The sequence below is a fragment of the Triplophysa dalaica genome, chromosome 19, assembly GCF_015846415.1.
Source record: "Triplophysa dalaica isolate WHDGS20190420 chromosome 19, ASM1584641v1, whole genome shotgun sequence".
Taxonomy (NCBI): domain Eukaryota; kingdom Metazoa; phylum Chordata; class Actinopteri; order Cypriniformes; family Nemacheilidae; genus Triplophysa; species Triplophysa dalaica.
Genome location: NC_079560.1, coordinates 17,420,432 through 17,443,692, shown reverse-complemented (window position 1 = coordinate 17,443,692; position 23,261 = coordinate 17,420,432). Strand labels below are relative to the sequence as shown.

At 37.6% G+C, this 23,261-nt stretch overlaps 2 protein-coding genes across 4 annotated transcripts; both read right to left on the bottom strand.

The window, feature by feature from the left end:
• Window positions 1–26: 26 nt before the first annotated feature.
• LOC130407961 (E3 ubiquitin-protein ligase RNF14-like) lies at window positions 27–10,867 on the bottom strand. 2 transcript variants are annotated; one of them, XM_056731330.1, is made up of 8 exons: window positions 10,806–10,867; window positions 9,856–10,016; window positions 9,645–9,775; window positions 9,034–9,525; window positions 8,712–8,940; window positions 7,489–7,661; window positions 4,054–4,184; window positions 27–612 (listed from the first exon to the last, which is right to left on the bottom strand). In XM_056731330.1, exons 2-8 carry the CDS (start codon window positions 10,004–10,006, stop codon window positions 549–551), a joined length of 1,371 nt encoding a protein of 456 aa, XP_056587308.1. In that variant the 5' UTR covers window positions 10,007–10,016; window positions 10,806–10,867; the 3' UTR covers window positions 27–548. The 2 variants fall into 2 exon arrangements, with proteins under 2 accessions (XP_056587308.1, XP_056587307.1); XM_056731329.1 differs by lacking the exon at window positions 10,806–10,867 and adding an exon at window positions 10,540–10,696.
• A 1,201-nt stretch (window positions 10,868–12,068) lies between these two features.
• On the bottom strand, window positions 12,069–22,179 carry hspa4a (heat shock protein 4a). 2 transcript variants are annotated; one of them, XM_056731319.1, is made up of 19 exons: window positions 21,380–22,171; window positions 19,213–19,270; window positions 18,960–19,100; window positions 18,736–18,858; window positions 18,462–18,561; window positions 18,193–18,326; window positions 17,866–18,110; window positions 17,604–17,680; window positions 17,099–17,250; window positions 16,565–16,671; window positions 16,344–16,477; window positions 16,009–16,190; window positions 15,325–15,417; window positions 14,831–14,986; window positions 14,275–14,400; window positions 14,086–14,193; window positions 13,881–14,000; window positions 13,621–13,782; window positions 12,069–13,411 (listed from the first exon to the last, which is right to left on the bottom strand). In XM_056731319.1, exons 1-19 carry the CDS (start codon window positions 21,484–21,486, stop codon window positions 13,214–13,216), a joined length of 2,523 nt encoding a protein of 840 aa, XP_056587297.1. In that variant the 5' UTR covers window positions 21,487–22,171; the 3' UTR covers window positions 12,069–13,213. The 2 variants fall into 2 exon arrangements, with proteins under 2 accessions (XP_056587297.1, XP_056587298.1); XM_056731320.1 differs by lacking the exon at window positions 15,325–15,417 and having other exon boundaries at window positions 21,380–22,179.
• Window positions 22,180–23,261: the final 1,082 nt, after the last annotated feature.

The window sequence follows — 23,261 nt, the reverse complement described above, 5'->3', positions numbered from 1 at the left end:
AGAAGTATTATTTTCAGAAGCCAAAATAATGTAACATTTACTTTACTCTGGAGTCAATCAAACATGTTTGAAACATCCACCATTTGTAGTGGCACGAGTATGATAAAGAAGAAGACCTGCTAGATAACAAATACATCATGATAAAAGCCTAAATTAAAACCCAGTGAAAACGAACGTCCAAAATACATTCCATCATTTTCAAACGTAGACAAATGTCATGCCATGGCAAAACAAATCAAATGTGTTTTAACTGTAGGTAACCTTCAGATATCTTACAACATAAAAACCTGGATAAGAAACCTGTATTGTGTTAAAGTTTATACTCAAAGTTCAACATTTTTATAGATGTTGTCTTAATTTGTAAACAAAGCTTTGTGCTTGAACTGTGAAAGGAAAGTGAAAAGTGCAGACTTTAAAATATTGCAAATATAAGCACATTATTGGTAAACTAAATTTACTATGCTCAGATTTGAATCATTTGGTTTATGTCCAATCTGGTCAGTGTATGGAGGAACAAAGTGCACTATACAGGTCCTTTAAACTATTTCTTATTCATCTTCATCACTCCAAACACCGGCTTCTCCTTCTTCCATTTCCATTCCCCGAAACAATCTGTAGAGAAAATAAAAATCAGTAACAATTATAGCATCACCCTCTTCAGCATGCCTTCATTTGAGTAGTACATGAATACAAATGAAAAAGACCTGGTAGGAAACTGCTGGCCAAAGAGAGATAGTCCTCACCGCAGAACACAAGATCCAGGGGGCGAAGTTGGATTCAGATCCAACTACTCCCACTTTATATACTTAGCCGCAATTCAGAGTTAGTTGCAACTCGTGGTTTCCAACGTTTGAACTTATCAATGTCATCATTAAGTGTATGTCTGTAAGTAATGTTCACAGTTAAATGTTTGTTAACCCAAACCCTTACCCTAAACCTTATAAAATACGTTTTTTAAAATATGTTTAAAATAAATTGAAGTTTCCGTCAAAATAATAACTAGTTGACATGAAATCTGTTGACCGATCAAAACGCAGTGGAAAGAGACTGGTTCCAGTGTCGACCAAATCACAATGCAATGGGAGGAGACCAGTGGCGGCTGCTGATCTTTTAAAGAGGGGAAGCTAATTTTCGGCCTAAATCATAAACATTGTCTATTTATTTGTATGTAAATTCTGCCCTACGTTCCTTTTCAAGAAAATGCTCAGTAACCCATGTCAAGAGACATGGCCAGCAGTACATTTTCTTTTTCACAGCACTTCCAGTCAGCCAGCTAACTTTGTCATACCAGAAGAGCTGAAAAGACCTGTTACTTTTCCCTATCTTTTGCACTAAATCAATCTTAGGTGTTGATCTGCCCTGCTGTTTAATTCTAAGTTTCTCCTCGTTAGGAAGACTTTCTAATGGCTTTGCCAAAATCAGGTCGACAATATTAGCACTGTCTGCCATCGTGTGCAGTTTGCTAGCTTGCTAGTTCAGACTATATGAATTAATGAACAAACGATCTAATATATATATATATATATATATATATATATATATTAGTGGTGGGCCGTTAACGGCAGTGAGACTCTTATCGCGCGATAAAAAAAATGTCGCCGTTAATCTATTCTCAAAGTTGGGTTGGGAGCTGGGTCTATACTACGCAAGCTATGATGACTTTCACCTTGATATTTTAGCGCGGATGTATATCAGCTTAACTGCACTGTACGGGGCGAGAACGAGATTTTTCAACTCGCGTGATTCGCGGAAGCAGAAGCCGCCTCATCATCTCATAACCAGGGCTTCATTCACGCGATTCGCGCAGCAAGTAGGTCTATTGGCTCTTTGCATTAACATATAAATCACTCGCGCTTGACACGCCATTTGCGTTTGGTCTGAACACAACATAACGTTACTGTGAAATTACCGCATCAAACGTGACGTGCTAACATGGATGCAGCTATGAAGCCGCCAGGTTTGCTTCAGGGAATATTAATTTTTAAGAAACATCGACAAGACTAAGGTTGTTTGCACCTTGTGCAATGCGGAATTGGTTTAAAAAAAACACTTTCTCTCAACAGGTAGTGGTCTAGCTTTAGTTGAAACCAGTAACTTTGTATTGAGATCTAATCTATTATGGCTCCTGTATGACATATCGCTTGTTGCTCCCTAACTCTTTGTAAGTTGCTTTGGATAAAAGCGTCTGCTAATAGACTAAATGTAAATGTACTGTAGGAGCTCTTCCAGTCTCAAGTACCACCTAAACGCAAATCATCCCTTAGCTAATGCGGAAGTAAACACAAGTTCATCTTATTGAACATAATTTAATTTTCATCACCAATTATCATAGTAGAACAGCTTTCTCAAGCATTTTGGAAACAGGAGATGAGCCCCTGGTCTAATGCGCCACCTGGCTTGAGAAACCCGTTCTCAAAGACTTACTTTTAGTCATTATTTGGGTAGTACAAATATTCTGAATGCCTGCAGCAGAATTCAAATGAGCCATTTTAATCTAGATTAATCTAGATTAATCTTGGAATTAATCTAGATTAATCTAGATTAAAAAATTAATCTATGCCCACCACTAATATATATATATATATATATATATATTTAACTCAATGGGAGGAAATGTGGGAATTATGTTAAACTGAAACAATGAATGTGGTGTGAAATTGTGTGAAATATACGATGAAGGTTGCAGCAGTTTGTCTTTCGACTACACATGCAAAATCCGCGATGGGACTGAGTTGGAAATGGAGACACAGAGTGATACGCGTGATAATCTGAAGACCACGCCCATGCCCACACCAACCGTCTCTTTGCATTGCGAGAAGCTGCCGCCTCCTTGTCATTTATGATTTATAACAAAAAAAAATGTCTAAAAGCTGATATGTGACAATGTGTATAGCAAACAAATTAAAAAAAAAACAAGAAATACGTTTTTATAAGCTGTCGACCCCAAAAAACGAGCGTTTTAGGACATAAAAGTGGATTAAAAAGAGATGACAGACCCTCCAATCATCACGCAGACCCTCGGAGTCCGGGCCAGCACACTCCTCCATTTATCACAGAGACGCTGAGCATCCGTGGGCGGGACATAATCGCAGCATTATCAAATGACCGTCTTGTTTCTAAGCACTGAAAAAAAATGTTTAAAGCAGCCCCATTGAAGTCAATGGAGGCTGGGCTTCAACAGAGTAATGCACTGTACGCTACGGGAATGAATGAGAAGGAAATCGAGTCAGCCGACCTATGTAGCGGATTCTGAACGAAATTGTTTTCGTTCAAGATGAACGTGTTTAACGCATTTTTAGTCAATAAAATGTTAACATAGTACATATATTTGACCATTAATTTTTTGACAATTATAGGGAAGGCTGACATTCCCTTGCAGTTTTAAAGAAATCGCGTCTGGAGGAGACTGGATCTTGATCCAATCTTGCCTCCTGGATGTCGCGTTCTGCAGTGAGGAGCTAATGGCCAAAGAGACATTATTTGATAACAGGTTCATACTGCATCAAGTCATTTTCACTCTACCTCTGATCAAGCATTAATCAAGACATAAACACACACCCCCACAATAAATACATTAAAATCTTTTTAAGGAGTGGTATGACACGGCAAAAACGAATAATATGGTTTGTTTTAGATGTAATGCAATGTCTAAACATGATTTAAGGTTAAAAAACGCTGTATTTTCCACATTCTGTGCTTGTTTGTATCTCCTCTTTGGCCCACCTCTCTGAAACGCGCAGATTTTTAACAAAGCTCATCGCTCTGAAAAGCGAGGTGTGCTATGATTGGCTAGTTAACCAGTGTGTAGTGATTGGTCGAATACTATCATATCACTGTTATATACCGGCCTTAATAAATGTGTCAATGGCATATTTTATATTAGTATTAGCCTCTCCGTTCATACTGTAGCTTAAGCTATACATACATGGTAACATCAAAACCTTAGCATTCCTATGGTCTAGTTTTTAATTACATTTTTAACACAGACAGGACAGTGAAACTCTAACAAGATATAATGACTGTGTATGGAGGACTGTGTTTGCAGGCACTAACTGGTTAAAGCAGGGTGTGTTGGGGTTGTTGAAGTGGCTGTAGGGGTTCACTTTACTAAGAGATACCAGGCAAATCCAGCAGAAACGTCCTTGACAGGAAGAACACGTCATCTTGTTACAGCCGTGTATCTTCTACAGAAATTGGAAAAGGGCACAAAATACAGTCAGACTGCACCGCAGAAATCCCTGCATACCTGTTACCATTATGTTTTTAACTTCATATACTTTTAAACATAATAGTTTATGAAGCATTTATATGTAAAAATATACTTAAAGAACTCAACAACAGCAATTCATTCAGCAGTGTATAATTTCCATAACTTTTAGCAATGATTTGAATGACTTTCCTGACAAGGTGTTTGTATTTACTGGAAAAAAGGTAAGGTTCCATTTGTTAACAGTTAGTTAATGCATTAGCTAACATGAACTAACAATGAACAATACTCCTACAGCATTTATTAATAATAATTCAAGTTAATTTCAGCATTTACTAATACATTATTAAAATCAAATTAGTTAATGTACCATGAACGAACATGAATAACTATATTGACATGAACTAACATTGACAAGGATTAATGGATGCTGAAAAACGAAATTATTTGTTGTTAGATAATATTTGCTAATGCATTTACTCATGTTAACTAATAGCATCTTATTATTAAGTGTTACCGGGTTTAATGTAAACTCAACTGATTGAATAGATGTTCGAGGAAGTATTCCATTTGTTGTATCAGCCACAAACACTTTAAGGAATGCTTATGGCATTACAAAGTTAAGAAGAGGATATTATTTATAGAATAATTTTGTGAAAGATTATGTTCAGTTAAAGAAAGTCACATACAAATAGGTGGGAAATTATTGCTAAAGCAATAGATGAGAATAATGGAATTAGAGAGAAAACAATTATTGTAGATATTTGTAAAGACTAAAACATAAGACCTTAATGTAGCTGTTTTAGTTATATTCAACAAAGTCATAAGCATCAATATTTGGACAATTAAAGGAGACATCATATGAAAACCTCACTTTTTCTGTGTTTAAGTGCTATAATCGGTCCCCCGGTGCATCTATCAACCCAGAAAATGTGAAAAATAAGAACCCAGTAAGTTTGTTTTGGTGTGCCTTTCCCTGCAAGCATGTGAGAAATCGAGCCGTTCAGATTTCGCTCCGGTTGTGATGTCCAAAGCGGATTTTATTATTTCAATTCAAGTTTATTTATATAGCGCTTTTCACAATGTGTATTGTTTCAAAGCAGCTTTCCAGGGGCAAACAGGAAAAACAGAAAAGTTAAAACACAGCACAGTGCATGGTATTTATACAACGAGTAAGTTCATTCTAATAAATAACATCTAATTTCTAAATAAATAAATAAATGAATGAATGCAGTCTCCCGGTGAGCAGGCCAACACTGCCCTGCTGTGGCGAGGAACCCAAACTCCAATGATTGATTAATGAATTATTATAATGTTACAGCCCAATAATCTACACAGTTCCACCCACCGCACTCCGCCATTGTTGTTTTCACAAGCGACAGCGGTGTACGTGACAACATGGCTAAAGGTCGTGGACAAAATGCGATGTAGTCACAACGCAGAGTCCAAACCTAGGAGGAGACAGCAGTGGATTTATTTATTTTTAGTGGAAATCCCTCAGAAACCATAAGTAAAAACCTGTGTATTTGCACGAATCACTTCAAACCGGAGTGCTTTTTCAACCTGGGACAGCACAAGCAGGATAAGCTTCAAAGTTGTTCGTCCAGAGAGATCAAGACCGACTTAACGAGACGAAGTTGCCGATGTGAGTAATATTTATCAACAGTCAGATTTGACGTAAATGTGCCGTATATACAGTGGGTATGGAAAGTATTCAGACCCCCGTACATTTTTCACTCTGTTATATTGCAGCCACTTGCTAAAATCATGATTTATTAGGGTCATGAAGACCCTAATAAATCATACCAACTTGTTGAAAGTGGTCGTATGAGGCGACCTTTAAAGGCGCAGTTTTTGATTTACAGCGGCCACTTAAGTTGTATTATAGATTTGCAACGAATCAATCAGTCCAAACACAACGGTGGCAACCATAGTACAAAATGTTGACGCAGGGAAGAGTTCATGCGGGCATTAGAAAGACTGTAGAAAGAGGGATGTCTTATTTATTACATAAAATAAATGGTCTGTGGAATTAAAGTATAAAAAGAAGGATTAATGTCAGGCAGGAGCTAGGACTTGCGTCAATATTATAAAGTCTTCCAAGCAGGTACCACGGTAATAAGGCTTTTAGCAGAGATACTCATATATATTTATGGAGATACTTTCCAGCAGAGAGTCGTTGGAGAGCAAGATCTAGAATCACCCTCAAGGAGTATGTGAGTAACATTGTTTTTCTGTTTGTTATAACCAAGATATGTTGTTGTTTTTGTTCTAATATTAGCTGTGTGATGGAGCAGTTTTGAGCGTCATTGTTTATCTGGAACTGCTTTTATATTGTACTCATCCAGATACTGGAGAGAGAGAGCGCATTTTATTCTCTTACTCAATGATGAATAAAACGTTCATTTAAACCGCAGGTCACATGCGTTCCGAACCATAGAGTACCATCCGTATGGACCACGGATCATCCGCGATCCGTTTCACCACTATTACGCAGGTGAAAGGTAGAGGAAATGCGCGTTGTAGAGTTGTTAGTCCATTTAGGGATGCTGTACAAAACATGGGGGCGAATTCAATGTTTGTACATCTTTTAATTTAAATAGATGTGAATGTGTTTATATGGTGAACACTGTTGATACACGTGTGCAATGTGCATTAGATCATTCTAATCTTGGCTCTTGAATTGAACTATTTGACAGCAATTCGCTTTTGGATATATCATTAAAGTTCCATTTTCAGCCTACATCATGAATGATAACTCATTTCTATTAATACAACCATTTGGGTTTTATTGGTTTGGTCATTGTGTTTATATGCATGCAGAGTGATGACGAACGTCCACTAAAATCTCAGCCAGCTAAGCCACTGCTGCTCTCATAGCGCTGAGGTCATTTGTCACCAAGCGATAATGACATGTTTTTTTTTATGCTCAACTTTCAGCAAACCGACTACACTAGCTGAGCATTTTTGAGTGCCTCTGTGATCAAGTCTCGAGTAAGTGTACACATTCCTTTTCATATTTGTAGATGTAGCTTTGAAACGTACGTATAGCTTGAAGCCTTGTCCCTTTTTGGTTGTTAATGTATGTGGTGTTAGGATAACTTGACTCAACTCGTGGACCTTAATCCTAGTTGCATCTTGAAGTGAATAATGGAATTATTCCCTATGGACGCTAAGTGCGCCGTATGTAAATGAGCTGATTGAGACAAAAAGCGGAGGCAATCATGCATAGAGTCTGTTGTGACTTAGAATTTTAAGTGTTCAATGCAAAAGATGCTGACCTGTACATGAGTGCCACAGCATGGGCATTGCTTACAGTTGTCCTTCAACCAATCTGTGCTAAAGGACTCCTCCACTGCTCTCTGAATGATACGTTTTCCAAAACGCTTCTCAAGAAACTTCTTCCCCTCGTCATTTGCAGAAAGGTATTCATCCCGCAAACCACGAAGCTCATCTGTTACAGAAAAGTATATATATCGATATATAAAGAGTAAAATAAGTGAAAAGTACACACAATTATGTTATATACCATTAATTACATAAGGAATGGGATGCTAATATAGGAATGTCAACATCAAACACAGTAAGAGAAGTAATTCAGATACTATGCAAACCTGCAAACTCGGAAGAGATGGAAAAGGTGACAGCCATACGCGAGGGGGGGGATTGATGGGGATAAGGGTGTTGTATTGTCATTTTCTTCTCTGCACAAGTTTTTTTGAGTGCAAATAAGCTGATCAGCTAATCACATGACAACAATTTTGAGCTACAGGAAAAATAAGGATTTTTTTGAATTTGAGATTTTCATTAAAAATAAGTAAAATAAGTAAGTTTCCCTCGTCTCACGATCCCAATGCTCCAAGTCATAATTGAACATCTAAAATTATCTCAATTTGTTTAAGTGTTCTGAGAGGTGCACCTTTCCTTATACGAACTGGATGCGTGTCCATCGGAACCAAAGCGTTTGTGCGTCTGGGGTTTTGGTTTCGGTTTTAAAAATGCATTATTAAGAAAAATTTTATAAGAGCTTTTATATAAAAGAAAGGTCAAAAAGCAGATATAAGCTTCTCCGGACGACAAATTAATGCATCATGAATCGAATTGATCGGTCTCCAAAATAATTATTTAATATCATCTATAAACCACAGCTTCTTTGACTGAAGTTTCCATTACACGGATGACCTGAATAATAAATATCAAAGCCATTTTCTCTTTGACAGACACTTTGCACTCATCCCTTTCAGCACGGTCGCAAACATGATGTTTAGAACGCATGATTTGGTTACAAGACAAGACTTGGTTAGCTGTTATCTTCATTTTGGTTGGCCAAACGAATCCAGGTGCTGGACCAAAGACATTTTAGACACTCGAGAGTAGATGCCTAAGACCCCCACACAGAAAAAAAAACTCTTTGGATTTATACGATTCACCTATTTTTGGTTCGAAACGGCGAATTTTGCCAAAAGCGACTAGTTTGCAGGTATGCATACCACCATGAGCTCACCAGCAGTGGCCAAGCAGTGAGAGAGGCCATGATAGCTTCGCTTGCAGAGGGTACAGAAAGCATATTGACAAGATGGGCAAATGCCCATAGTGCTTTCGGGCTCCAGCATCACAGGCGTGCAACAACTTGTGCGGGGACAGTAAACAACATCTGCCATCAGGTCCAGACTTGACTGCAGGAGAAGACGGTCGTAGCGGGCAAACTCTTCTTCTCCCACCAGAAGCTTCACCTATTAAAGCCATATAATGCTATCAGGACTAGATCAGGAGCCGAAGTGTTAAGAGTCATTCATGACTCACATCAAATTTTTCATGAGAAGTACCTGTGTCGGTGTGGCTACGGACGTACACTCCGGCTCAGGACAGTCAAGGCACTGCACTTTACCATCTCTGATCTGGATCTCAAAGTATTCCTTCATGCAGGCTTTGCAGTAGACATGCTGACACTCTTTAAAAAGCAAACAGTTGGAACCAAGCTTTTCAGAGAAGCAGATCCCACAACAGAAGACCCTTCCATTGAACACTTTTTGCTTCTGAGCTTCATCAAAATCGAGCAGCTGGTTAAGCATGTCTGTGCGAGGATCGACTTCTTGAACAGCTCTTGGGTCTAATTCTTGCGGTTTACTTCTTTCTGTTGCCAGCTTCTGGCCAGATTCTCCCTGAGACTGACCAGCAAATCTTTGGATCTCAAGTGGAGAATGGATACCAAGGTATTCCAGAGTCTCTTCTTTTAGGAACTGGATCCAGGTGAAAAGAACCACATTTCCCAGGTTCTCCTCCCATAGCTCGTCCAGTCTCTTGCAAAGTGCAGTGATCTTTTTGGACACAAGAAAAATAATTAATAGATAAGGAATGATCTTATTGCCATTATCACATGGACATGAGAACTACAAAACTCTATTATTCTGAATAGCTCAGAATGCTAAGAACCCACCTTGACTCTTGCGAGCCATTTGGAGCTTAAAGTAAAGACTGGAGCTGATGATGAAGGGTAGTCCACAGGTAGTTCAAAACTCAGAACCCAGGGGGGTAGAAATGTTATACCATACTCTGTGGTTTTCTCCCCTGTAAAAAATATGCACACAAAATAAGTGCTTAAAAACAACATTAGATCTAGGTTTAAATAGCTGCTTATGTAATCTCACCCTTCACTATCAGTTTGAAGTCAGGAGGAAGCTCAAGGCACAGATGGATCTCACCCTCTCGTCCTGATTCTGCCCTACGAAATTCATCTTCATCATATATGCTTGCTAGAGCCAGCAGTTCATCTTCTTGTGCTTCCTGGTTGTCTGACATCTGAACATTCCTGTGATCAATATGTACTTTAGTTTTACCAAATAATCTAGTTAAAGTATATAGTTATAAACTAGTTACTATAGTAGTCTGAGCCTCAGATGAGATCTGTATAGAGATGTGTATACAAGTACTACATTAATTTAATCCAAGTTTATAATTTACTTTTTTCTTTTTGATAGTTTTTTAATAGTTTAGTGCTCTTTATTAAAAAATATTTTAAAATCCCTTTGACGAAAATGAAAAATCCAAAAGCTGATGAAAAGTTTACTCTTCAACTTTTAAACAAGAGAACTAAAATAATTACTGCCAAGAACTCGCAAAACAAAAAACAAATTGCAGTCAGACAACATAAGCATCACTGTGGCAGGACGTGAACCAACCAATCCAGAAACAAAATAATAGTTAACTTACACACGTCTGATAAGTAACGTTAGCATTTATTGACACTCAATTTAACTGGTTTTAGTTAGTTGCGCCTACTTAAATAAATAGTACAAACTTTAAATAGATAATATAGACGTAAAGCAGGGTACCTTGACTGCGAAATTATCTCCATGGTCTAAAATGTTTGGTCTAATACTAAAAGAACAATTTGCCCATCATAATAATCACGTTACTGAACTGACGTTAGCTAGCGTGCTACCTCCTGTCAAGCTCAATGTGGTCTAGATACTTAACAAAGTAAAAAAAAAGACACGTCACATTTAATAAGGCACTGACTGACTGTTTTTGGTTTCTCTGAACAGTTTTGATTATCTAAATGTCGACCTGTGTAAATATTAGCTTATTAAACACTAACCTTGTTCTGTGGCAGTGAAAACTACTGCAGACAGTAGCAGCCGCATACAGGCCGGGTAGGGGGAGGAGCTTTGGCTGTCGCGAAAGGAAGTCATTCTTAACCTATCACGATTTCCAAACCAATTTCACTTATGAATAGTAATGTTGTCGTTATTTTGAACTTTTTAGCGGGGTCCAGGGTGTTCCAGAAAGCAGTGCTAACCTACCGTCACCTGAACCTTGTTTATTCGGGAAATCTTGCCTGTATAGCTCTATGTATAAATGCTATGCTGAATATGCTACCTCATATGACAATGAAATTTGTGCACAAATCATTGTTGAAGAACAGATTTTTAAGCGGAATCATTTTTTTAAAGCATCTTCAAGGACCTTTTTGGTCATGAGATTGTTCACCATTTGAGGAGTATAAACAATATTGAGACTCCACAGGCATTAAACTGTAAAAAAACAAAATGGTGTGCATAAAAGAAAAAAACGATGTGGAGAAATAATAAAAGCAGTTCAATACAAAGCAAGACTTTGTATTTATTATATCTACTTACAAGTTAAAATATAAATTTACAAGTTTAAATATATAATGAAACAATTGTGCATTTTGTTCACCTTTTACCTCTGATGCTGGTGGTTAAAATTGTGATTCAAAATGAAGTAAAAATAATATGTCTTGCTCTGGAAACACTCCTGTTCATTACAAGTTATAACGTGTACATTTTCTTATTTTTTCTGTGTGTGCATTTGTGTCCAAGACTGAGAGTGTTTATTATTTGTATATATTGTCTTCAATGTTTTCCTATAACAGACACATGTTCTGTTATCACGCTTGGAAAGAGTAAAGTAGCAAACAATGTGCCCAGCAGGTTATGGCTAGAATGGTACGGACCCTTGTTAGCAAGTATTAACCTCTACGTTGTCATTTTAAGTTGTATAACCACAGATATGGATTTTTCAATAACAGTCTCTATTATTTATTTTCAGAGGGCCCTTCATTTGTGTTTGTCTGGTGAAAACAAATTTCAGCTTTGGTCTGAAAACCAAAGGACCCTTGACTAGACCCACCTGAATGGCATTTTGTCTTTCCAGAGTCAAATCAATCTTCAAGGATGATTCATCTTCTGAAATTTGGCTTTTTTAAGATTTTAGCTTCAACCAGTCAGGTGTTGGGCTTGTGTGAGTTCCAATTGACACATCTTTGTAAATACTGCATAAAATAATGGTTAATTTGTGTCCGCCTGAGATATCAGCATCAGTCATTAAAAATCCAGTGTCAATCAATAAACATTTTATATATGTACTCTTAGATCTTTGAAAACATTGGATAATTCAAAATATAGAAGGAAAATCACAAATACATATTTGAAGATTCATAAATTCAAACTAAAAACTTGTTTCGAGCTTTTGTATTTAGGGAATGTGTTGAACATTTTGTTTATCAAAAACTGCTCTTAAGATTTGATGGTCAAAATCCCTCTGATGTCTTTTATTTCTAACAGCTCAGTAAACAGACACCATAATTACTACACTGACAGTAAAGCAGTATATATACATCCTCTGTGTCTGACGCTCACGAGGGACTCCTGCAGCACACAATTTGCTGAACATTTTCAATAAAATTATACACAACATTACAATAACTCCTTTGCATCTTTATATCAAATTGAATGGTTTATTATAATAACCATAATTTCTGACTGGAGTGCACACCAAATTAAGTCCATTCACCATTCACGTTAGGTATGCAGATTAGAAAAGAACAGAAACCCCAGGCCTATACAGACCACACACAGCCTAGTCAAAAAATTATGCAAGTTCTACAATGAAATACTGCATAACAGTAACTCAACTCTACTTTATAATTTATACTGCAGTTCATGCCACTGTGTGTGGAACTGGCACCAGCTGTTAGTAAACCTCTCTATCAGTGCTCCTGCACAAAAAAATATTTTGAATTTTCAGATTTAACAACAACAACATGTGAGGTTAATCGAGAAACAACACATTTTCAAATCCAATAATATCTCCAAGCAGCATAACAGAACATTTAACAGTGTCTAGTATGTAGCTCTAGTCCATTGAACTTTGCAGATCCTTAAGTTCCTTCCAGGAAACTGCAGTTGTCTGAAAAGCAACAGGGAACAGGTTCTCAACCTGTACCTGTAAAACGTTTCCAAAGTGAAGAAAAAGGGCGGGAAATGTAGAAAAAAAAAGTCTTTACATGTTTACACAAAACAGCAGAAAACATGCCATCAACAGCAAGAGAATATATTGCTGGAGTGGGAAAGCCAGTATCCCCAAAATCGATGGTGTTGAGATGCTTTTTTTGCCTGGATGCTTTTGAGGTTGTTTGTGTTATTAGAAGAGGTGCAAGAGAGGCTGGAGCCTGGGGTTGAAAGAGAAGAAAGCCAAAGAGACTTAGTCAATGTCCATTTCAGGAAGTTTGGCCTCCGTGTTTTCTGGGGCGGGCTGGCCTTTCTCTGGACTGGCCGTCTGGGCCTCTGAGCCCTCTTGTCCGTTAACAGGGCCATTTTGTTCAGCGGTTTTCTCCTCCTTGGGGGGCTCCACTTTGGGCTTGGGTTTGGTTATGATATAATTGCAAGAGGAGTACAGCTCCTGTTAATGCAAGAACAGGATGAGGTTAGCATATGAAAGGCACAAAAGTACCAAGAGATCCCCATGCATAGTCAAGCATCAAAGTAAAGAAAGAACAACGCCACTGAACTGTAAACAGAATCACAAGACTTGAACCCTAGACAGAAATTCTGATGGGTAATGCATTTTTTTCTTGTATTATATAACAATTGTTTGGATTTTTGCTGTACCTTCGTTTTGGCCCGGATCTCTTGAGTTTGAACCAGAGGGTCCTGGCTAAGAGACTGTTTGCTCTGCAGGTTCATTTTGTTGTTCATCCAGGTCATGGCTTCATTCACCTGCTTCTCCACTTTCATGACATCCAACTCATCTAAATGATCATACAGCTCATCCTGAATTGAAGAAAAAGAAAAAAGAATTCATGCAAATTGTTTGAGAACAAACAAAAAATATATATTCGTTTCTTTTGTAAAAAAAATAAAAAGGTTACCTTGGCCTTGTAAGCCTCTAAAATCTTAATGTATTGCTGGATTTGTCTTCCGAGCTCATCGAAAGCCCGCGGTCGCTCATCAGCTTCAACGTATCTGCTTCGAATCGGATCTCCTAGTTTCTATAATGACAGAAGACTTGTTAAACATTTTGTAATTTAGACTTTTCTCAAAACTTAAACAATTAAGTGAGGTGTCCACATTTACTTTCAGTTCTGCCAGTTTGTCAATGTACACTTGCTTCTGTTGGTCTTCTCCTTCTTCATATAACCAGTTTTCAGTGTCCTCCAGTTTTAAGGAGAAAGAATCTCGGTCCTGAATGAGAAAACATTTCGTTCAATAAAACACATCACTCTCTCCGACGCTGCAAGTCCTTGATAAATTACACACACTTACAGCCTCGCTAACAAATTTCTCCAGCGCTCCGTGCAGCTTGTCTCTCATTTCATAAACATATTCCTCCACATTGTTCTTGGCATCATTCCTTTCCTTCTCCAGCTTGTCCTGCATTATCATCTTACCCTGTAGAATACAAACATTTAAAGTAAGGAACATAAATGCAGTTTAATCTACACGTCAAACCCAGAACAAATCTATCCGATTTGAAAAAAAAATCATGAAGAGCACGATTTGGAACAGGCTAGGTTAAAAAAAACGTGATTGATACAAAAAGCCACTCTTTTACAAGTTTTATGATTATTCATCCCCAAAACACAAAGAGTCCTGGGCAAGATACACGGTGTCGTTTAATTCTTAGAGTTGGTAGCTTTGAAATGAGTAATATTAATAGCGATGTTTTCATTAGCAAATGCCAATCATTTTAACAGTCTAGGGCACAAATAATATATGTACGTAATGTGTAATATATTCTATATTTCTGAGACTGATCAATGTTTATGCGTTTATGCGTGTTTATGCGTGATGTTTATGCGTGTTTATGCGTTTATAGTACCTCATTCTCCACAAACATATGGAGCATGTCACCGGTCAGCTGCCAGTGAAGGCTGTTCTCAATGGGAAGCTCCACCATCTTTGTCTTGACTTTGGCTTTCTTGGCTTGCGGTGGCTGATCGTTCTTCTTTTCCTGCTTGTTTTCTTCTGCTGAGGTCTGAAATTGAGGTCACAGTGAATTTTCAATTTGACTTTAAACGACAAGTAACTTAATGCTTTTGTGGAGGCAAAATTCTGAACTGCGTGTTTTGGATGGTGTTGCATAATAGGCGGATTGAAACACTGGTCACGCTATATGTTAGGTGTATTTAAATACATTCTGCGTTCATATATAAGAAAAACGCATTAAGAGTTAAATAACATGCAGATTTCTTTAAAGCTTCAAACAAATGTTACTACTAGTTTTGTACTAGTATATAAACACCTAATATAAATTCTTGGAATATTTGTCATTATGTAACTGAAATCGGTGTGTAAGTGGGTAAATTCACACACCTCCATCTCCTCAATGTCTGATCTCTTGTCAGCGCTTTCTTTCTGATCATCACTTTGATTCTTCTGTACATCTTGATCCACTTGCATCTTGTTCTTTGAGGAGCAAATATGACGAATTTTCACATTTATTAATAACTTTGATTGATGAGCTGCAGAATTTCTTAGCCAAAACAAACTGCGGCGAACCATAGTGACAAATACATACAAACATCAACACACAAGTTCAAGCAGTTCAGACAAACGCCTCTGTTCTTTGTTAGTCCATCACATATCAAAATTAGTCCATATTTCACTGAAATGCTTGTTCACTGTGAGTAATCCAACTTTTCTGTCAACCTGATCCTGAACCATATTTACGTTTGACACATCTATACTATATTTTAATAGCCGGCTGGAATTGTCTAAATCTAATGGTTTAAGTCCCTACCAGAGTAAAGGCAGTTGGTTTATACGCAACGTCAACAAAACTAAACTCATCTTACTACCAGTATCAAGATACAAAATGTATAAGAAGGTTTAAAAACCCTTAAATCACAATGGCAACAGATACTGCCTCAAGTTCTTCCATGACATCATGCGTGTCACCCACAAACCCATGTGCTAGAGTGGACATGTCAAACATAAGCCAGACCATAATAAAGGGCGTGCTCAAGCCTTAGTAACTTTATTCACGGATCTCTTTACCTCGTCCTCCTTTGCTGGGGTGTCCGTCTCCATAGGTTCTTCTCCTTCAACCGATTTGATGACCTCCACAAGAGAAGCGCTGGACACACTGAAGACCCCGTGCACATTGACACGAACCTTGACCTTCACCTTGCCGCTCTCACCTGATTGCTGAGGCACAACCTTTTGGATGTTAAACTGGCCTGTGGGTGAAGAATTACAGTGACTAACATGATCCCATGACCTTTGTGCTGCTAACACTACCAAGTGAGCTACAGGAACGGATTTTGTTGTCATGCAGTAAATCTAGCAGCACTCAAATAAAATCTAGCTGAGAACAACAACGGGTATAATACCTATTGTTTGATCAGGATACGGCAAGTCTTTTGGAGAGCTGTAGTAGGCTTCCAAAGTGAAGGGCTCCTTCCGGTAGAAAGTCAATACTTTAGAGAAAGGTGCTGCATGGTTCTTAGGAAATACTTCACAATCACTGCAGTGGAAGAGAGAACGTGACCATTAAAATAATGCTGAAACTGACTGAGATACAACAGTACAGGGTCATAAACACATAACAAACCTAACGCCTTCGTCAGCTGCTGAAGTCCATCTTAGAGAGACGGGGTAGGGGACCACATCCGTGATGGAAAACTCACGCACTTTAAAGGAGGGTGACAGAATAGCACACTGAGGAATAACAAACAGTGAGTATATTTCTATTGGGAAACAGTTGATTAAACAGGATTCTTTTCAATATTCATCTTCTGAAAGTCAAACTGAAGAATGAACGAGGCTCCAGGACCAGGACAATATGAAATATCTTCGCTCTTTCCCCAAACATTGTGAGCTGACCACCTAGGCAACATAACCGTGTTCCCAATACAAAGGCTGTTTCAAAGCCCGTGTTAATCCATGTGTGTTTTAAGTGACAAATAAATGAATAAACATTCCTCTGCAGGAATAGATAGCCAGTCCATCACAAGGCTTTCATATTTTTACTACAGCTTCAAATCAGCCTCGCTTATTTAAGAGTGTAAAGTGGTGCATACACACTCAGGCAATAATGAAGGAATGAGTGACAGCACATAGGTGATGAAATGACAGAAGCACTGACCTGCAGTGCACATCCTCTGGCCACGGCCTCATCTGCATTGAGCGTTGTGTTCAGCTCCTTCCCAAAGAATTTGCTGATTTTTTCTTTAATGGCTGGAATCCTGGAGGCACCGCCTACAATCTCCACTGCATAGATGTCGTCCTTCTTCAGCTCTTAAAATAGGAAAAAAACCAGTTTTAATCCACATTTTGGTACATAAACAAGCTTGACGGAAACCCAACATGAGAAACAAATCATATATTATAAATCTATACTAAACAACATAAAAAAAGTTATTAATAAACAAATTTACAGAAAGATACAATAAAAAAAGAAGAACTGATGTCATCCAAAGCATCCTAGAATTAATGAGGATTTTCTTTAATTTGAAAAAAAAACATAATTTGGATAATAATGTTTAGCACAATGTGATTAAGGATGATATCCTTTCTTATCCAATAAAGCAGAATATGTCCAAAAGCGCAACATGGCAAGGATGAAAACGGTGCGAAGTGTTAATACTCACTGATCTGTTCCATGACGCTGTGCAGAGGACCCTCCACCTTGGCCAGCAGTCCTGTGCAGAGCTCCTCAAACTTGGTTCTGTAAATAAGAGTCATGTAGATATATTTAGCCGTTGGTATTTTTACGAATGAACCTGCTTACATCATAATGCATGTGCAATGGGTGAACACACAAAATCTCCACGTCTAATTCACACTGTTGATTCACAGTTCCCGATTTAGCAGCTGGCGGACTTGTTAGTGCCGTTGGCTACGGTTACCAACCTGTTGAGTGTGCTGGTGACATCGATGTCATTCATGAAGCATTCGATGTTGAGCGGCAAGTCAGAGGAGTTGGCGCTCATAAGCTTCTTTAGCTTCTCGCACTCCTGGCAGAGTCGCACCAAAGCGCGAGGCTTTGAGCGGACATCCAGCTTGTACTTGTGGGCAAACTCCTCAACAAAGTAATTGACCAACACGTCATCGAAATCTTTCCCGCCCAGCTGGGGATCAAATGCAGAACCCAGAACCTGCACAAACCAGTCAAAAAAGCTATTAGGGATGAACACGCGAAATTGGTGGTACATAAGGGTATATCAAAATTATCCTTACTTTCAATTTCCCCTTGTTAAAGGCACACACGGAGACTTGGTAAGTAGCATGGCCAACATCCACAAACACTACAATTCTGGGCTTCTCTTCAGGAGCAGGCAGGTCCTGCTTGTAAATCCCATAAGCCAGTGCAACTAAAATGAAACATTATACCACAACGCTTAAGAGTTAACCGTATAATGGTTCCTTAATTTGATCATTCTTATAAGTATCCTAGAAATAAAATGACAGTTTGTGGATTCAGGCATGAATATGTAGATGTAGCTCACCTGACGTAGTGTCATTCATGAGTCTTAGGCAGTTAAGACCTGCGATCTGTGCAGCATCTATGACTGATCTTCTCTCAGCATCAGTATAGAAACTGGGAACCTGCAAAATAAGACAAAAAACAAATCTACTTAAACCTGCCTGACTTTGATATCCATAACGAATGACAAGTGCAACTGCCAAACATTAAACAAGGAACATGCAGCATTATGTAAATAAAGTTAATGATGTTAAACTTTAACAACCCAAAGGAGCAAGTAACTCAAAAAAGCCTACAGAAATGACGCAGTCTGCCACAGGTTTTTTGAGAGCAGCCTCTGCGGTCTCCTTAAGTTTGGTCAGCAGCATAGCAGTGACCTGCTCTATGCTGAACACCCTCTCCTCCTCCATATACATGACCTGTGGAAACAGACAGAACAAACCGTTGTCATATAGCAACATCTGAAAATGTAAACGCTAACATAAACATTATCAGTTATTTCATTTGTTATGAGGTTTACCTTAATGCCAGTGGTCCCCGAGGGCATCTGTGCGAGATCATAGACCAGACTGGACTTTGCTGACTGGACGCATGGGTCACTGAACGCCCTGCCATGGAAACGCTTGAATCCCTGCACGGTGTTCTTGCAGTTTGTGACCACCTTGTTGTAAATGCAGATCAGGTTTTTTTTTTAGTATCAACTACCATCCATCACCACCTGATGCAAAACGTGTTACTGCATGCTTTAAAAAAGAAATACATAAACAGTTCACCTGGCTCTTAGCGGCTGCTCCTATTGAACGATTACGAGGCCCAAAAGATACAAATGACCTGAAAAGTACATATCATAAGACACTTGTAGCTCTTCAGTTACATACTGTTATGCATTACATTCCTTCTTCATACCCGAATATAAAACTATTAATTTAGCACTTTTTGTAATAATGTACTTCGATTTAGAATTGACTTTTGACTGATATTATATCATACATTATTTCTATTATACATACCCACTTATTTAGACAACATAAGCCATTTATATATTCTTTTATCATGATTATACAAAAAATATTGGCATTAAATGTAAATGCTTAAATGTCATCGACAGTCTTGCTCTCTATACTCGTAATCGTATGTCATATAATATGTAATATATACAGTCAAATTAATGAATTAATGGCCAATATTAAGTTTTAAATAAGACAATAACCTAAGCATTCCTTGAAGACCCCCTCGATATTTTATTGTTGTTTATAACTTTATGTGGTGTTTTGATGGTTTAATGCAAAACCATGTGCAAATGTATAGTTTTAAACCATTGCTGTAGCAACCAATCCATAAAACTGCAGTTTACAAAAGACAGTTTAAAAAAATGTGGTTTGAAACTGCTACGTTAATGACGTCATAAACCTGTAACTTGTCATTTGACCCCTGTGGATCAGCAGCTTTGCATAAATATGCAAAGATTGCGCTTAGATTCTAAATATCAGTACACTCCTCGTGTCACCTCTCAGTTTCACTTTCAGCTTTAGCAGCGTCTGGGGCAACATTGGGGGTATCTTGTTGTCAATACTTTTATCTAAAGCACTTTGAATTGCCCTTGTGTATGAAATGTGCAATATAAATAAACTTCCCTCGCGTGATTGAGTAGAGGCGGAGCTAATTTGTATATTCATATATCTGCGTATACTTAAATATACTTCAATTGAATAATTGACAGTCTCGGACAAAACAACATAGCATTTATTTCATTTAAGTTTCATCACTGTACATTGCATAAAGAAAAACTTGCAATAATATCATGCATCTTAATACCAAATACTGTCTTTTTTTATTACAACATATGTCAAGCTGCTTTACAACAATGAAAATTGTGAAAAGCGCTACATAAATGAAATTGAAAAGAATATACTTAATGAAGCTGAGGACCAGAGTTACATTCAAGCTATTTTAAGGAAGGAAAAAATATTTTCATAGGAACGTTTAAATATGTAATTTCAAACATCAATCAACCATGGGTGGACTTAAGTATTTGTATAAATATATAAATATATATTTATATTAAATAAATATTATTGTTGTTTACCTGGGTAGTTGATGTGCTATAAAATCCCAATCCTACCCTAGTTATTTGTATATTTCTATACATGCTGTTTCACAACATATTTAATTGACTTGAAACTGGAAATGTTATGATCAGCTAAATCGTTTCAAGAGGTCTTAAACTTATTGAATGTTGTACAGATTTACCAAAAGCACCTTGCCATTAATTTAATATAAGAAATGACATATACAGTAGGACATCATCACTGTCCCGTTATATGGCCAAATAAGAAAAACTATAGATGTGTCAAACAAAGTGGATTATACGAAACATTAAAATCAATATTTAAAAAGATACAAAAGCCAAACACTAATGAACTTTCGTATTGCTAAACGTTAGTCAAGTTCTCGGCGCGCGTCTGTATGCTAGAATGTTCCGGCGCGCCGCCGGTATGACGTCACGGCAGCAGCACGAGCCACGCGCTGTAGCATTTGGCTAACTAACCAACCACAGCAAGCTATCATTCAACATAAAACATGCAGGATAAAAAGGGTTTCGTATATACGTCAGACGTTATAATAACGATCAATTCTATACGAATAGATAACTAAAATACTAGAGGGGGAATTATTTCCATCTACAGGAAGTTCAATTTACAGTGGGACAAAGTATATTTCGCCTATTCTTCCGTTACAGTATTTACAGAAAATTGTTAATAACATAACGAAAGGGATTTTAAAATGAAGAACAACTTGCTGGATTTACGCTCAAGACACGTTTGGCACCATTGTGACAGGCTAGTTTTAAAACAAACAAGAAATGTATACAGTGTGAAAATACAGAGCATAAATGAATCACCAAAACTCAGTTTGAGCAGAAAGAAATGTTCGACTTACGGTGTACATCGGTCGCTGTATTCGTTCGCTGCGGTTTCAATTCCACCGGCCCGAGCAACAGCAACGTAACAGCTCTGAAAGCCCACATCAAATCCCACCACTGACATTTTCACTAGAAATAACGATTATAACCAGTCTGCGATGCGGAATATTAGTATGGAGTGTGTTTATGTCCTGAAATATAAGAGACGCGGTCAGATCTTTTTATTCATAAAATCTGGGTTTTACGCATATTCATAGTTCTTAGCTGTCTATTGACTGAGGTAATGCATGCACACCGGCTGACTGCATGAATCCCACTCGGGTGAGAAGTTCACGCTAAAGTCCATGGTTTTATCGCGAGAGTTGAAAAATTCTAGATCGCTCTGGAGCTTTCTAGGTTTGACGCAAGCATGACGATAAAATCCATCCAATGAATGACAGAGAGACAAAAATAGATTCAAGATTCAAAGATTTATTGGCAAAGCAAATTTAAATATAAACATTCTGCACAAATACAGATTAAGATAAGAATAAAGTAAAAGTACATATAAACAGAAAAAGAATTTGTGAAAGTTCTCAGTTAGGGTGACAGAATCCTGTCAAAGTGTCAGTTTGTGTGTTGTGTCAGGACTTGACATATCTTGCAGCTGGGTTTGAGCTTCTTGAGTTTTCTACCAGTATGTATGAAATCTTGTTCTTATGTTGAAACTGGTTAAAGTCTTTTTGGAAGTTTGTATACTAGGGAAGAATGTTTCTCTGATGTGTGTTTAGTGTGGACATGAGATTAAAAAGTGTGGGATTACTTTTGTGTCAATAAAAATGAACGCAAACTTTAAGAAAAAAAACAAAAATATACAATGAAAAGAAAGAAAAAAAAACGCTTTCATAATGAATAAAATAAACTCATTTGCAAGAATGTGACATGGTTTTCAAATAATCTGCTATTTTTCTTTATCATTTTCCCAGTTTCGTTTTAGCAAATAAAAGTTTTTAATTCGCTGCTAGATTTTTCATTTGCGCTTTCCGAGTTTTCGTTTACGCTTATCATGTTTTCGTTCGCCTTTCGGCACAAACCTCACGTGTGGGCGGGATTTATGGTCACTTGACTCTCATTGGTTAGTGAGATTTGGATTGACAGGTCCTTGACCAGGAAAGTCGAAACTGAAGACAGTGCGGCGGATTAGCTTGCGGTTTTCTGTATTGTATTGTTTCAGTGTTTGTTCAAAAAATACTTTCTTATTTTGTTAGTATATTAGCAGGGATGCCAACTTTCACCCACTTAAAGTGGGACACGCTTCCAGGCTCTATCACGCTGTAACAACAAGCCAACGTCGAGTAAATACAGGATAGCTACCGTTAGCTATATTCACATGCAACTTTACGTTGGTTTAGAAGACTACAGTCTATAATTTATAATTACAATGATATCAGGAAAACGAGATGCCTAGTGATTTTTGATTAGATAATAATAATAATACCTTTTATTTATAATGCGCTTTTTGACACCCAAAGCCCTACATAATAAAAGTACATCCATTCCTACAAATATAAAAATATAATAAAACAATAATAACCAACAAGGAATGATAAGATAATAAAAGTAAAAGAGTAAAAACAACAATTTCAAAACACAGTCATAAAAAGATCAGTTTATAACTGTTTATTACAACTACTTAGTGGGAGCACTCCTGATGGGTAGAGGAAGTGCATTCCACAGCCTAGGGGCGGCTACTGAAAATGCTCTATCACCATATGAGATATACAGTAAAGTGTTATGCTTCCAGTTCATACTTATAATTTAAAGATTATAATCGTGGTGGCATTTTATGTATTGCTTCTTTCTCTAAATCTTCTGCTTTTCTTTAACCTTTTTTATGTAGGTGTGTAAATACAAAATGAA